The sequence below is a fragment of the Pseudophryne corroboree genome, chromosome 1 (assembly GCF_028390025.1).
Source record: "Pseudophryne corroboree isolate aPseCor3 chromosome 1, aPseCor3.hap2, whole genome shotgun sequence".
Lineage (NCBI taxonomy): Eukaryota > Metazoa > Chordata > Amphibia > Anura > Myobatrachidae > Pseudophryne > Pseudophryne corroboree.
The window spans coordinates 691,555,502-691,572,288 of NC_086444.1; the positions used below are offsets into that span (position 1 = coordinate 691,555,502).

Genomic DNA, 16,787 nt, shown 5'->3' on the forward strand with positions numbered 1-16,787 from the left:
ATTCGGTGATGAGTGGTAATGGATAGCTATTTTTGATGGTAATGTCATTGAGACCCCGGTAGTCGATGCATGGACGTAATCCTCCATCCTTTTTCTTAACAAAGAAGAAGCCCGCACCAGCGGGTGAAGATGAGGGACGGATAAATCCTTTCTGTAAGTTCTCCTTGATGTAGTTGCTCATCGCTTCAGTTTCAGGAACGGACAACGGATAGATACGCCCCCTAGGTGGTTTCTTACCGGGAATGAGGTCAATGGGGCAATCCCACTCTCTATGGGGCGGCAGAACGTCAGCGGCTTTTTCACTGAAGACGTCAGAGAAATCTTGGTAAGCCGCAGGAAGACTTGACTGGGTTTTAACTTCAGTAGACTGGATAGGACAAACTTGAGCTAAACAGGCCTGGCGGCAATGTGAACCCCAGGAAGTAAGTTGTAAAGTAGACCAATCAATCTGTGGATTATGTAGTTGGAGCCAGGGCATACCCAAAACGACCTCTTGGGTTGCCTGAGGAATAACTAAGAACTTTATTAATTCCGAGTGCAGGAACCCAACTCCCGAACTACTGGTACAGTTTGATGAGAGATATTCCCATTGGAGATTCGGCTACCATCTACAGCGGTAATGTAGACTGGGTATGAGAGTTCACAGACAGGCAAACAAAACTTATCTACCGCAGCTTGAGTGATGAAGTTTCCTGCGGCTCCACAGTCCACTAACGCAGATGCAGATTGAAGACCAACCGAAGTTTCTAAAGTCACGGGAAGGATAAGGTCTTGATTTGAAGGAGCTTGTCTAGAAGATCCCAACTTGACTCCTCCTTTACAAGTCAGGATCTGGCGTTTCCCGAACGCACTGTACAAGAATTAATCTGGTGACCTGCAGCCGCACAATAAAGACACAGTCTCTTACGGAGTCTTCTTGACCGCTCCTCAGGAGTTAAGCAGGACCTATTTATTTGCATAGGCTCATCAGAAGGTGGAGGCTGAAATTGTACAGAAGGTACCATTCTTGACCTGCGCGGCTCACTACGAGCACGTTCACTGTTGCGTTCGCGAATGCGAGAGTCCAACTTGATGCATAGAGAAATCAGTTCAGGCAATTGCTCAGGGAGATCGCGGATTGCCAGTTCATCCTTGATCCGATCTGAAAGTCCATGCCAGAAGGCTGCTACCAGGGCTTGATTGTTCCACTGAATCTCTGCGGCTAATTCTGGAACTGGATGACATACTGTCCCATACTACGGGTACCTTGACGAAGTTGAATAAGATCTGCAGAGGCTGACGTTGCACGACCCGGCTCGTCAAATATTCGTTTGAAGGTTGACACGAATTCAGCGTAGTTGTTCATCAGAGGATCAGCACGTTCCCACAGAGGAGACACCCAACTCAAGGCAGAACCAGAGAGCAGTGAGATGATGTAGGCAACCTTGGATCTTGGCGTGGGGAAATTGTGTGATAATAATTCGAACTGGATTTCACATTGGTTAAGAAACCCGCGACATAACTTTGGGCTGCCATCATACTTGCTAGGCACGGGCAGGTGCAAGCGTGACACTGGAGCTGATGCAGCCGGCATAGAAGAACTCACAACACTTGCAGGCGCTGGAGTAACTGGAACTGAAGTAGCAGGTACACTAGGCAGGGTTTGCTGTAGTGTATCAATCCGGGAGGACATCCCTTGCAGGACCTGAAACATCTGCTGCTGCACAGCCTCTTGACCATCCAAACGGGAGACCAGATTTTGTAAGGCCTCTGACCCCACACTCCGACCACTGTCCGAGTCCATCGATCCTGAACTTACTGTCAGACTTGGTTTTGTCTGTGTCCCCGGAGGGGGCGCTAGTGGGTCAGTGGAGGTAGGAGGGAGAAAGTGAGGAGGCTGGATTAAGTTTCTGCGCATGGGCGCAATGATGTTTATTAACACAAAGTTCACAAAAGGCAGCAGAAATAAACAATAAGGAATGCAATGTCAATGGTACAGCGTGGAAGCTGAAAGTCTATGGCAACAGAGATATGACAATGGATAAATGATAACTGATGAATGACAACTGATGAATGATAACTTGATAGATGATAATCTGGTATGGGAACCAGAGCAGTTTAAAACATGGAGCCAGCAGAGATGGTAACATACAGCAAACCTGGTAGCAGAGGCAGGAGACTGGCAACGTTCACAGTGCAGGTGATGAGGCACAAGCAGCAAGCAAGCTGCATCACAGGTGAGGAGATGGAATGCACCTGGAGCGAGTCTCTACTGCTAGGCTGAAGCACACTGAGTTGGTGATTTGTGTGAAGCCTGTAAACAGAAGCAGGTGTTGCTGAGGCTTGTAGTTCCACGGAGCTGTAGGAGGATAACCAGAAGCACAAAGTCACAGGTAGGTAACCAGGAACACGGAGGTGTAGGTAGGTAACCAGGAACACGGAGGAACAGGTACCAGATCCAGACACATGGGTCGCAGGAGTGACACAAAGTTCAGGATAACCACAGGCTCACCCTGCAGCTCCTGATATACCCCCTGGTGTGCAGGCATTGGTTGGAGTGGGAAAAGGAGGTGCGGCCAAGCACCGGATTGGCCGCCGTACTCTGACCGATGGAGACTGTCATGGCGGCGCCCATGCCGCGTCCCGGCGGGAACGCGACGTGCTCACATACCCGCTGTCACAGGAGCGTTCCTAGGCCCAGGATGACGTCTGGCGGCTGAGGTGCGGATGACAGCAGAACGTAGGAACCCCGGACGGAGTCCGCACCGATGGACAGATGTCACTGTGGTGAGTCGATTCCTGACAAGGGGCTTTTACAAGACAATGCCCTCAACTCCGACACACGTCTAGCAAAGACTAAGGCCAACAAAGTGACAGCCTTCCACGTGAGAAACTTAACCTCACCCCCCAGTAGAAGCTCGAACCAATCCGATTGGAGGAACTGTAACACCACGTTAAGATCCCAGGGTGCCGTAGGCGGTACAAAGGGAGGCTGGATATGCAGAGCCCCTTTCAAGAAAGTCTGAACCTCAGGGAGGGAAGCCAGCTGTTTCTGGAAGAAAATGTATAAGGCCGAAATCTTGACCGTCACGGATCCCAACCTCAGGCCCATATCCACACCTGCTTGCAGGAAGAGGAGAAACCGTCCCAGTTGAAACTCCACCGTAGGAAACTTCTTGGGTTCACACCAAGTGACATACTTTTTCCAAATGCAATGGTAATGTTTAGACATTACTCCTTTCCTAGCCTGTATCAGGGTAGGAATAACCTTGCTCGGATTGCCCTTTCGAGCTAATATCTGACGTTCAACTTCCATGCCGTCAAACATAGGCGCGGTAAGTCTTGATAAGCGAATGGCCCCTGTTGCAGTAGCTCCTCCCGAAGAGGTAGAGGCCTCGGATCTTCCAGCAGAAGACCCAGAAGATCCGCGTATCAAGCCCTTCTTGGCCAGTCCGGAGCAATGAGGATTGCCTGAATTCTTATTCTCATGAGTTTTAGAACTCTTGGAATGAGTGGAAGTGGAGGAAACATGTACACCGACTGGAACACCCACGGAGTCACTAGGGCGTCCACCGCCACTGCTTGCGGGTCCTTGACCTGGAACAATACCTCCAAAGTTTCTTGTTGAGACGGGAGGCCATCATGTCTATTTGAGGTACACCCCAAAGATCTGTCACCTCCGTGAACACCTCCGGATGGAGTCCCCACTCTCCTGCATTGAGATCGTGTCTGTTGAGGAAGTCCACTTCCCAGTTGTCTACTACCGGAATGAAGATTGCTGACAGCGCCACCGCATGCTTTCCTGCCCAGAGGATGATTCTTGTTACCTCTGACATTGCAGCTCTACTCTTAGTTCCGCCCTGTCGGTTTATGTAGGCCACCGCTGTTACATTGTCCGACTGCACTTGAATGGCTCGATTTCGCAGAAGATGAGCCGCTTGGAGAAGACCGTTGTAGACGGCTCTTAGTTCCAGAATGTTTATTTGAAGACTGGATTCCAGGCTTGACCACCTTCCTTGGAAGGTTTCCCCCTGAGTGACTGCGCCCCAGCCCCGGAGACTTGCATCTGTGCTAAGAAGAACCCAGTCCTGAATCCTGAACCTGCGGCCCTACAGAAGGTGAGGTATTTGCAGCCACCAGAGAAGTGAAATCCTGGCTTTCGGCGACAGACGTATCCTCTGGTGCATGTGTAGGTTAGATACCGACCATTTGTCTAGGAGATCCAGTTGGAAGGACCGAGCATGAAACCTTCCATACTGTAGAGCCTCGTGGGAGGCCACCATCTTCCCCAGAAGGCGAATGCACTGATGAACCGATACCTGGGTTGGCTTCAGGACATCCCGGACCATTGTTTGAATCACCAATGCTTTCTCCTCCGGCAGAAACACCCTCTGCACTTCCGTGTCGGGGATCATCCCCAGAAAAAAACAATCTCCTTGTTGGCTCCAAATGTGACTTTGGAAGGTTCAGGATCCAACCGTGTTGTCCTGTAAGAGCCCTTATTTGATTTTTTCATGAAGACAGGGCGGAACTCAGGACCCGACCTCAGTTTTTGCCAAAAGTGGTGTCAGCTTTTCACGTGAATCAACCCATTATGGTTCCGGTGTTGTCGGACGCCTCCGTTGGTCCAGAGTCCTTGGAAGTGGTGAGGGCTTTGACTATTATGTCAAACGGATTGCTTGTCATTGGAAATCTGATTCGCTGTTTGTTCTTTATGATGCCACCAAGATTGGCCGTCCGCCTTCTAAGCAGTCAATTGCTCGTTGGCTCAGGTTGACCATTCAACAAGCCTATACTTCAGCGGCTCTGTCTTTGTCGACGTCTATTCAGGCCCACTCGACGAGATCTGTGGGCTCTTCCTGGGCAGCTGCCCGGGGTGTCTTGGCCTTATAGTTGTGCTGAGCTGCTACTTGGTCTGGTTCGAACACTTTTGTTAAGTTCTGTTGGTTCGACACCTTGGCCAAGGATGACCTTCAGTTTGGTCAGGCGGTTTTACAGCGGTCTCAGCACTCTCCCACACGTTTGGGAGCTTTGGGACTTCCCCATGGTATTAAAGTACAGTTCCCGAGTATCCACTTGGACGTAAGAGAAAATAGGAATTTAATACCTACCGGTAATTCCTTTTTTCGTAGTCCGTAGTGGATACTGGGCGCCCGCCTCAGTGCTTCGATTCCTGCTTACCTGAGTAGGTGTTTGGTTGGCCCGCCGTTGCGGTCCCCTTATGTTGTTGGGATAGCTTTGCGTTGCTATCCTCTGTTCTGATTAGTGCCCTCCTTTTCGGTTATGGTTGTGTGTTAGCTTCGTGCCCCACCGCTTTTGTACCTGTTTTCTTCTCTCGTGGTATGTACGTTTCCTCGGGCACAGTTTCCAAGACTGAGTCTGGTAGGAAGGGCATAGAGGGGAGGAGCCAGCACACACATACACACACTGAAGGTTTAAAGTGCCAGGCTCCCGTGGACCCGATCTATACCCCATGGTACTAAAGTACATTTCCCCAGTATCGACTACGAGAAAAGGAATTACCAGTAGGTATTAAATTCCTATTTTATTTTGTCTCCAGCCCAATTATTATGAAAGAGACCGTGAAGACTATAAATTAGAGAATGACACGGAAAGTGATGTGGAAGTTGAAGAGATGGATGGCATTGTGATGCTTAAGGAGGCTACACAAGTGAGTAATGGTGACATTTCTTTAATAACTTAACATTCAGTACATTATGGGGCATATTTGTCACAAACCACATCTCAGATGTGGTTGTGATGTGGTAAATTCCCCAAAATTCGCAATGCGATATTTGAATACATTGAAAATATCTAACATTTTGCATACAAGCACAGAGCTTGCGAGAAAGCTCTGTCCCTGCAAATCTCCTGCAAGCAGTTTCAGGATATTTTTCACAATAAAAACCATGAAAGTGTGCTTGCTTGTGCACTAGCAGTGAGCTAAATGCTGTGCTCCCTCTCTGTGACCACGGTCATCTCCTCTGTGCTGAGATGCCAGCTGGGAGTTTCACTGCATCTCAGTTGACAGTTCAGAATCAGAAGACCGGGGTCACAGAGAGGGAGCACAGAGGTGCTTGACCCGATCACCGATCCCAGAATGGAGGTAAGGGTTTTTTTTTGTGTGTCTGTTTTTTTTTTTTATTTAATTGTGATCAAACAAATATGGCTGATAACAGAAGGGAACTCATGCTCTGTTGTGTATGTCAGCATCTGAAGATGACATTATTATTTCTTCACAATTTATTTTAGCACAGCTGAAGCAAATAGCATTCAAAGTATGGGAATTGTGATCTGCTTACTAAAATAATGAAAATTTAAGAGCTTGGAGGAGTTTCTTTTAATTTTTTTTAGAAAAACGCCTCCAGAAGTTATTTGATAGATTTAAGTGATACTAAAATAAATGTTCTTATTATTTTAGTAAAACAATGATTTTTAAATATGCCTGAATGGTTGAAGAAATCTAGTGGAGTTGTAGAGATTAGGCTTCTATTTTTTTCTATTTTACAATTTTTATACCCATGCAAAATATCGACTTGACCCACAACTTGTGTGAAATATGTCAAATTTTGTGTGACTTAATACCACCCTAGGCTTCACTGCTATCAGATTCTTGACCTGTCCGCACAAAAATTTGCCAGAACTTTAAAGGGTAAATTTACTGGATTGTTTTTACAAAATTGATGGCTGTAGATGACGTTTTTGTGTCTAAAAAAAAAGGTTTATTTACTATAAGTTGGTTTTCAGCTTCAACTGAAAACTGACGTTGATGTCAGTCAGTATTTGCTGCTATTAATACCCCTTTTACACTGACAATTTTATCCCGGGATTTTGCACTTGAAAGCACATCGTCCTGGGATTTTTGTCAGTGTGATAGGGTACAGGGACAATTTCCCGGGACGAATATCCCGGGATTTCAACCCAGGTCTCGACCTGGGTTGAATCCGGGACTGTCCCGGGAAGCTGTGCAGTGTAAACGGGTATACCGGGTCAAGTCGACCCGGCACCCGTTCTCTACATAGGAGGAGGCGGTGCTTAGAGAAGATTATCTCCAAGCACCGCCTCCGCTAGAGTCAGCGGTGACGTCACCGACCCGGCAATATGCCGGGTCGGCCCGCGAATGTAAAAGGATCATTCCCGGGAATGTGTCCCGGCAAATATACCAGGACACATTCCCGGGAATGACCCGAAGCTGCGAGTGTAAAAGGGGTATAAGTCTGACAATTTTTACCTTTCCGGTCAAAACCAATTGCAATTAGAAATGAAGAACTGACTGACAACCAGTCTATTGGTCAAACCATACCACATGCTATTTCTACATCACAAACCCCTGTCCACCCCAGACAATTGTGAGGGGCTAGCGAGATGGTTGGTGTGAGTTGAGTTTGCAGAGCAGTTTTGGTGAATTCTATAGAGATTTCTGAAATTTGTCCTGTCTGTGTGCAGTCTTGTCTTAGTTAAGATTTTGTCTGCTTTGCATTTTTCTTCTTGTCAGTGTTTGTGCATGTGGTGTGTTTATGAGGACTGTAGTGTAAGTGTAAGTTTTCTTTTTCAGTATTTTTTTGTCTTGTTTGTCTTCTGCTTGTTACTTGTTATTCATTTAGATTGAAGGGGAGAGGAGAAAGTAGAGAGGAACCACATGCACCAACGGTAGATGCTATAACCAATTGGGCTAAAGGACCTCTGATGTCAGGGGAAGGAGCTAGGTCGACAGGATAGTACTTTCACTATCCACGCCACCAAGTACTCCCTTTAGTAATCTGGTGGCGAGCAGAGGGGAGCGTGCCACTGAGCACGAAGCGCGGCGAGCGAAGCAAGCCCGCGAGGCTACATTTCGGGTACCATGTTCGCCCTTTGCTCCTTCCCCTGCTGACATCAGAGGTCCTTTCCCCAACTTGGTTTTAGCCATAACCATGTACAAACCTTGAGGACCCATCCTCAGCATCACTTCCTAAAAGGAAATGATAATGTCCAATTATTTGCTGGCATTAAGCATTTCAGCATACTTACCCTTAAAATGTTTGTTTATATATTGGTTCTGTAAAAATAGGATTTTAATTACCTACCAGTAAATCCTTTTCTCGTAGTCCGTAGAGGATGCTGGGTCCATATTAGTACCATGGGGTATAGACGGGTCCACTAGGAGCCACTGGCACTTTAAGCGTTTGAGAGTGTGGGCTGGCTCCTCCCTCTATGCCCCTCTACCAGACTCAGTCTAGAAAATGTGCCCGAGGAGACGGACAACTTCGAGAGAAGGATTATACACAGATAGTGGCGAGATTCACACCAGCTCACACATACAAGGCAAACCAAGCTAACCAGCTTGAAAAATCAGCAACGGTTGAACAAGATTACTTAACCAAGTAGCAAAACAGTACTTAACCAAGAATAAAGCATTACTGAGTTAAACAACCTTTGCAGGATCACGAAGTGCTGGGCGGGCGCCCAGCATCCTCTACGGACTACGAGAAAAGAATTTACCGGTAATTAAAATCCTATTTTCTCTTATGTCCTAGAGGATGCTCGGGTCCACATTAGTACCATGGGGATGTACCAAAGCTCCCAGAAAGGGAGGGAGAGCGCGGAGGCTCCTGCAGAACTGATTGACCAAACTTCAGGTCCTCAGAGGCCAAAGTATCGAACTTGTAAAACTTAGCAAACGTGTTCGACCCAGACCAAGTATCCGCTCGGCAAAGCTGTAAAGCCGAGACACCCCGGGCAGCCGCCCAGGAAGAACCCACCTTACGAGTAGAGTGGGCCTTAACAGACGTAGGACACTGCAGTCCTGCCGTAGAATACGCATGCTGGATAGTGAACCTGATCCAGCGGGATATAGTCTGCTTAGAAGCAGGACACCCACGTTTCTTGGTATCATACAGGACAAACAGAGTTCGATTTCCTGTGACGAGCAGTCCTCTTCACATAGATTTTCAGATTTCCAAGGACTTTGATGTAATTGAGGAGTTAGCAGCCACTGGCACCACAATAGGTTGATTGATATGAAATGCCGACACAACCTTCGGAAGGAACTGCTGACGTGTCCAGAGCTCAGCTCTATCTTCATGGAAGACCAGGTAGGGGCTTTTATAAGACAAAACCCCCAATTCCGACACACGTCTAGCAGAAGCTAAGGTCAACAAAGTGACAGCCTTCCACGTGAGAAACTTGACCTCAACCCCCAGTAGAGGCTCGAACCAATCCGATTGGAGGAACTGTAACACCACGTTAAGATCCCAGGGTGCTGTAGGCGGCACAAAGGGAGGCTGGATATGTAGAACCCCTTTCAAGAAAGTCTGAACCTCAGGGAGGGAAGCCAGCTGTTTCTGGAAGAAAATGTATAAGGTCGAAATCTGGACCGTCACGGATCCCAACCTCAATCCCATATCCACACCTGCTTGCAGGAAGAGGAGAAACCGTCCCAGTTGAAACTCCACCGTAGAAAACTTCTTGGGTTCATACCAAATGACATAATTTTTCCAAATGCGATGGTAATGTTTAGACATTACTCCTTTCCTAGCCTGTATCAGGGTAGGAATAACCTTGCTCGGAATGCACTTCCGAGCTAATATCTGGCGTTCAACTTCCATGCCGTCAAACATAGGCGCGGTAAGTCTTGATAAGCGAACGGCCCCTGTTGCAGTAGGTCCTCCCGAAGAGGATGAGTCCTCGGATCTTCCAGCAGAAGACCCAGAAGATCCACGTACCAAGCCCTTCTTGGCCAGTCCGGAGCAATGAGGATTGCCTGAACTCTTGTTCTCCTTATGAGTTGTAGAACTCTTGGAATGAGTGGAAGTGGAGGAAACATGTACACCGACTGGAACGCCTACGGAGTCATTAGGGCGTCCACCGCCACGGCTTGCGGATCCCTTGACCTGGAACAATGCCTCCGAAGTTTCTTGTTGAGATGGGAGGCCATCATGTCTATTTGAGATACACCCCAAAGATCTGTCACCTCCGTGAACACCTCAGGATGGAGTCCCCACTCTCCTGGATGGAGATTGTGTCTGCTGAGGAAGTCCGCTTCCCAGTTGTCTGCTCCAGGAATGAAGATTGCTGACAGCGCCACCGTGTGCTTTCCTGCCCAGAGGATGATTATTGTTACCTCTGACATTGCAGCTCTGCTCTTAGTTCCGCCCTGTCGGTTTATATAGGCCACCGCCGTTACATTGTCCGACTGCACTTGAATGGCTCAATTTCGCAGAAGATGATCCGCTTGGAGAAGACCATTATAGACAGCTCTTAGTTCCAGAATGTTTATTTGAAGACTGGATTCCAGGCTTGACCACCTTTCTTGGCCCCAGCCCCGGAGACTTGCATCTGTGGTAAGAAGGACCCAGTCCTGAATCCCGAACCTGCGGCCCTCCAGAAGGTGAGGTATTTGCAGCCACCAGAGAAGTGAAATCCTGGATTTCGGCGATAGACGTATCCTCAGGTGCATGTATAGGTGAGATCCCGACCACTTGTCCAGGAGATCCAGCTGGAAGGACCGAGCATGAAACCAATGCCAACGCTTTCTCCTCCGGCAGAAACACCCTCTGCACTTCCGTGTCGAGGATCATCCCCAGAAATGACAATCTCCTTGTCGGCTCCAAATGTGACTTTGGAAGGTTCAGGATCCAACCGTGTTCCCTGCGCAGATGAGTTTTGAGAGCAATGGGCTGCAACAACGTCTCCCGGGACGATGCCTTTATCAGCAGATCGTCCAGATATGGGATTATGTTCACCCCCTGTCTGCGACGAACCATCATCTCCGCATTACCTTGGTGAACACCCTCAGTGCTGTGGAGAGGCCGAATGGCAGTGCTTGAGATTGGTAATGACTGTCTAACAGTGCAAATCTGAGGTAAGCCTGGTGCGGCGACCAAATCGGAATGTGGAGGTACGCATCCTTGATATCCAGGGATACCAGGAACTCTCCCTCCTCCAGACCTGAAATCACTGCTCTGAGAGACTCCATTTTGAATTTGAACACCCTCAGGTAAGGGTTCATCGATTTCAAGTTCAAAATTGGTCTGACCAAACCGTCCGGTTTTGGTACCACGAAAAGGTTTGAATAATAACTCTTATTTTGCATATGAGGTGGAACTGGGACAATGACCTGTGACCAATTTTAGGATGGTTTCCCGTAGGATAGCCCTGTCCGTCAGCAAAGCTGGCAAGCCTGATTTGAAGAATCGGAGAGGCGGGAGTTCTTGGAACTCCAATCTGTACCCCTGGGACACAATATCCGGTACCCAGGGATCCAGGCCGGACGACACTCAGGCATGTCTGAAACGTCTGAGTTTCGCACCCACCAACTCGTCCTCCAGGCTGTGCGGTCCACCTTCATGCTGAGGATTTTGAGGAACCAGAAGCAGGTTTCTGGTCCTGGGTGTCACGATCCGGGTATCTGGACGCCATTTCTTACCCATCAGATGCCTCCTAAGGCTGGCTCAGCGCTCCAGGACCGGATCCCATCTGTTATCCTAATGTTCACATTCCTGCATCCTCTCCTGTCTCTCTGAGACGCTGTCACAGTAACGCCTTATTACATCTGGCATGGCGTCTCCCGCGGCCTCCGCCGCCGTCCCTGAGCTTCTGCATGCAGAGTGTCAGAGTGGCGATTACGTCAGCCGCGGCCTCCGCTGTGTCCGCGTGGTTGGATGTGCACTTGTCAGCCTGGCGTCTCCTGTCTCCAGTGGCCGGCGCCGCCATTACTGTTTTCATTACCACATGGATTACAAACCAAACTTCCCTCCAAGTGTCTGCATGGGCGCAGCCATCTTGGATTCTGTCAGCTGATCATTTCCTCCAATCTGTTGTCAGTATTTTTAATCTGCATAATTGCCAAGCCAATCCCTTCCTTGCTGCAGGTATAAATACACTGTGCCTGAGCAAGGAAGGCGTCAGTGCTTTGGTTGTCAAACCTAGTTCCTGTTTGTCTCTCTCCTGTGATTGTCTTCCAGGTTCCAGCTCCTGTCTCAAGACTTCCACCATAGAGACCCGCACCAGCATTCCACCTGCGGTGTAGCCTGACTCTCCAATCCATTGTGGATTCATCTGTTTCCAGCTACAACATTACCTACTTCCAGCTCAGCTTCCAGCAGAGTACAGCTTCCCTTAAAGGGCCGGTGTCCTTTCTACACTTTACCACTCTCCACCGGTATTATTATTTCTCCGCTCTCAAGTTCTACATTTCAGTTCATATTTCATCGCTCCCAAGTTCATTTATTATTTGACTGGTTCCAGCCAGTATCCACTCCGTGCTAACAACAGTCTGGTTCCAGCCAGTATCCACAGCAGCTGTTTTATCTTCAGCAACCCAGCTTTTCCTGGAACACCAGCTGGCACAATCCTGGGTTATCTCCATTGCTACAGTCGGGCCTGGTAAGGACTTTCCATCTAGAAGATCATAAGAACTATCTCACACTACCAGTGCCCTGTGGCTCCTGCCATCCTGTAGTACCCAGGAACTGTATTTATTCTTTGCTGACTTTTACGTTTTCTTTTACTGCTGCTGTGTTGCGGAGTTGTCATAATAAACATCATTGACTTTTATCCAAGTTGTCGTGGTCACGCCTTCGGGCAGTTATTATTCATGTTACTTACATGTCCAGGGGTCTGATACAACCTCCCAGGTTCCGGTACATCTCAGCCCCTACAACTGAGGCTGCCTCCCGTCAGCTCAGGCCCTCAGTTGTGACAGTAAGCACTGACCTAATGAATCCAGCCGGAGACCAGGATCAAGCGGCCAGGCCGATGCAAGAACTGGCAGCCCGACTAGAACATCAGGAGGCTGCACAGGGCCACATCATCCGCTGTCTCCAGGATCTCTCTACTCGGCTGGATGGGATTCAGACAACTCTCCGTGGATCAGGCGCGTCTGGTGCGTCAACCACAGTGACTCCAGCTATAACCCCACCCACCTTACCCATTTCTGCTCCACGTCTTCATCTTCCAACGCCAGCAAAATTTGACGGATCTCCAAGATTTTGCAGGGGATTTCTCAACCAGTGTGAGATTCAGTTTGAGCTACAACCTGGCAATTTTCCCAGTGACCGTACAAAAATTGCCTACATTATTTCTCTTCTCAGTGGCTCAGCCCTTGATTGGGCATCACCGTTATGGGAGAGGTCCGACACCCTGCTATCTTCCTACACTGCCTTCGTGTCAACATTCAGGCGCATCTTCGACGAGCCAGGCCGGGTAACCTCAGCTTCATCCGAGATTCTCCGTTTACGCCAGGGGTCACGTACTGTAGGACAATATCTGATACAGTTCCAGATCCTGGCATCCGAACTGGCATGGAACGACGAGGCCCTGTATGCTGCATTCTGGCATGGCTTATCTGAGCGTATTAAAGATGAGTTAGCTACCAGAGACTTACCTTCTAAGTTAGATGAGCTAATCTCACTCTGCACGAAAGTTGATTTACGTTTCAGAGAGAGAGCAACTGAGCGTGGAAGATCATCTGCTCCAAAATCTTCTGCTCCTCCTCCTCGTCAACTGTCACCATCTAAAGATGAGCCCATGCAACTTGGCCGTTCCCGTTTAACTCCTGCTGAGCGCCGAAGACGCCTCTCCGAGTTTCTCTGTCTCTATTGTGCAGCTCCGTCTCACACCATTAATGCCTGTCCCAAACGTCCGGGAAACTCCAAATCCTAGCTCGCCAAGGAGAGGGCCGGCTAGGAGTAATGATCTCCTCTCCATCTCCTCAAGATTGTAATCTCCCAGTCTCGCTTCAAGTTGCTCAACGTTATCGGAACGTCATTGCCCTCCTTGATTCCGGAGCAGCTGGGAACTTTATTACCGAAGCCTATGTTAAACGGTGGTCCCTACCCACCGAGAGACTTCCTTCGTCCATTTCTTTAACTGCCGTGGATGGCAGCAAAATTTTTGATGCAGTTATTTCTTTAAGGACTCTACCAGTTCGTCTGAGAGTGGGAGTTCTTCATTCCGAACTTATTTCTTTTTTAGTGATTCCAAGAGCCACACATCCTGTGGTCCTGGGCCTTCCATGGCTCCGTCTTCACAATCCTACAATTGATTGGACGACTACGCAAATCCTGGCATGGGGTTCCTCCTGTGCTGAGACATGTTTGTTTAAAGTATTGCCTGTCTGTTCTTCCTCCCCCAGGTCGTCTGATGTTCCACCTCCTCCATATCAAGATTTCACGGATGTGTTCAGTAAAGCTTCTGCTGATATCCTTCCTCCTCATAGAGAATGGGACTGTCCGATTGATCTCGTTCCAGGGAAGGTTCCACCTCGAGGCCGAACTTATCCGTTGTCTCTGCCTGAGACACATTCTATGGAGGAATATATTAAAGAGAACCTAGCAAAGGGGTTCATTCGACCTTCTTCTTCTCCAGCCGGCGCAGGCTTCTTTTTTGTAAAAAAGAAAGATGGTGGTCTGCGGCCGTGCATCGACTACAGAGGTTTGAACGACATTACCATCAAGAACCGTTATCCTTTACCCCTGATTACTGAACTCTTTGACAGAGTTAGCGGAGCTACCATCTTTACAAAGCTGGACTTGCGAGGTGCATACAATCTCATCCGGATCCGTGAGGGTGACGAGTGGAAGACCGCCTTTAACACCCGTGACGGACATTATGAGTACCTCGTCATGCCCTTCGGATTGAGCAATGCTCCAGCTGTCTTCCAGCATTTTGTCAATGAGATCTTCAGAGACATTCTATACCGTCATGTCGTGGTCTATCTAGACGATATCCTCATTTTTGCCAACGATTTAGAGGAACATCGTTTTTGGGTTAAAGAGGTTCTGTCCCGTCTCCGTGTCAATCATCTCTATTGCAAATTAGAAAAATGCGTCTTTGAAGTCAACTCCATTCCGTTTCTAGGGTACATTGTGTCCGGTTCCGGACTAGAGATGGATCCTGAGAAACTACAAGCAATCCAAAATTGGCCGGTACCCTTAACCCTCAAAGGGGTCCAGAGGTTCTTAGGGTTCGCCAACTATTACCGAAAGTTTATACGAGACTTTTCCACCATTGTGGCGCCTATTACTGCTTTCACTAAGAAGGGTGCTAACCCGTCCAAGTGGTCTGAAGAAGCCATGCAAGCATTTCATCTTTTAAAACAAAGGTTCATCTCTGCGCCTGTTCTGAAACAGCCTGACATCGACTCTCCTTTCATCTTAGAGGTGGATGCCTCCTCCGTTGGAGTAGGAGCAGTGTTATCTCAGAGGGCTAAAGATGGCCATTTACACCCTTGCAGTTTCTTCTCCCGGAAGTTCTCCCCAGCTGAGCGCAACTATGCCATTGGCGACCAGGAGTTGCTAGCCATCAAGCTCGCTCTAGAAGAGTGGAGGTATCTGTTGGAGGGAGCTTCTCATTCAATCACCATACTTACAGACCACAAGAACCTTTTATACCTGAAGGGCGCACAATGTCTCAACCCTCGTCAGGCCAGATGGGCACTTTTCTTTTCCAGGTTCGACTTTAAACTCCAGTTCTGTCCGGGCTCTCAGAATCGCAAGGCCGATGCCCTTTCCCGCTCATGGGAGCAAGAAAATGAGTCAGAGTCTTCAGACAAGCATCCTATTATAAATCCGTTGGCATTCTCCACGGTAGGGATGGACTCTACGCCCCCATCAGGGAAAAGTTTTGTGAAGCCGATGCTAAGGAAGAAGCTCATGCATTGGGCCCATGCTTCCCGTTTTGCCGGACATACAGGTATCCAAAAAACCCTGGAGTTTATCTCTAGGTCCTATTGGTGGCCAACTCTGAAAAAGGACGTCTTGGAGTTTATTGCATCTTGCCCAAAGTGTGCCCAACATAAAGTATCCCGCCAGTCGCCTGCGGGGCAACTGGTTCCACTATCCGTTCCCCGTCGACCATGGACCCACTTGTCGATGGATTTCATTACAGACTTACCCATGTGCAACAAGTTCAATACCATCTGGGTGGTAGTTGACCGGTTCACCAAGATGGCACACTTCATTCCTCTCACCGGTCTTCCGTCAGCTTCCAAGTTGGCTCAAGTATTCATACAAGAGATCTTCCGACTCCACGGTCTTCCTGAAGAAATTATCTCAGATCGAGGAGTTCAATTCACAGCCAAATTCTGGCGAAGTTTATGTCAAGTCCTTCAAGTCAAGCTAAAGTTTTCCACGGCTTACCATCCTCAGACCAATGGTCAAACCGAGAGGGTGAATCAGGACTTGGAGGCCTTCCTCCGCATCTATGTGTCCTCCTCTCAAGATGACTGGGTTCAATTACTTCCCTGGGCCGAGTTCTGTCATAACAACCAGTATCATTCTTCATCTGCTTCAACACCATTCTTCACTAACTTTGGATTCCACCCTAAAGTCCCTGAGTTCCAACCGCTTCCAGCAACTTCTGTTCCCGCAGTGGATATCACCTTGCATCAGTTTGCCAATATCTGGAAGAGCGTACGATCAGCTCTGCTCAAGGCATCGTTCAGGTACAAGAAGTTTGCGGATAAGAAGCGTCGAGCAGTTCCTGCTCTCAAGGTGGGTGATCGGGTATGGTTATCCACGAAGAATTTGAGGTTAAGAGTTCCCAGTATGAAGTTTGCACCTCGCTATATCGGTCCTTTCAAGATTGAACAAGTCATCAATCCTGTTGCTTACAGACTTCAGTTGCCTCCCTTCTTAAAAATACCCAGGACATTCCATGTTTCCCTGTTGAAACCGCTGATCTTGAATCGGTTTCATTCCTCACTTCCTCCAACTCCGAAAGTCCAAACTCAACGAGGCGATGAGTATGAAGTGGCCAAGATCCTGGACTCACGTCACCGTTACGGTCAACTACAGTATCTTATTGACTGGAAGGGTTACGGCCCT

General features: G+C 48.4%; 1 protein-coding gene across 2 annotated transcripts in view; it reads left to right on the plus strand.

The window, feature by feature from the left end:
• Positions 1-16,787, plus strand: part of LOC134935131 (uncharacterized) — a 163,728-nt gene that overhangs the window by 119,032 nt on the left and 27,909 nt on the right. For both annotated transcript variants that reach the window (XM_063930402.1, XM_063930429.1), the window contains exon 6: positions 5,540-5,650. In XM_063930402.1, coding sequence (XP_063786472.1) covers positions 5,540-5,650 — 111 coding nt within the window. The remainder of the gene's footprint in view (positions 1-5,539; positions 5,651-16,787) is intronic.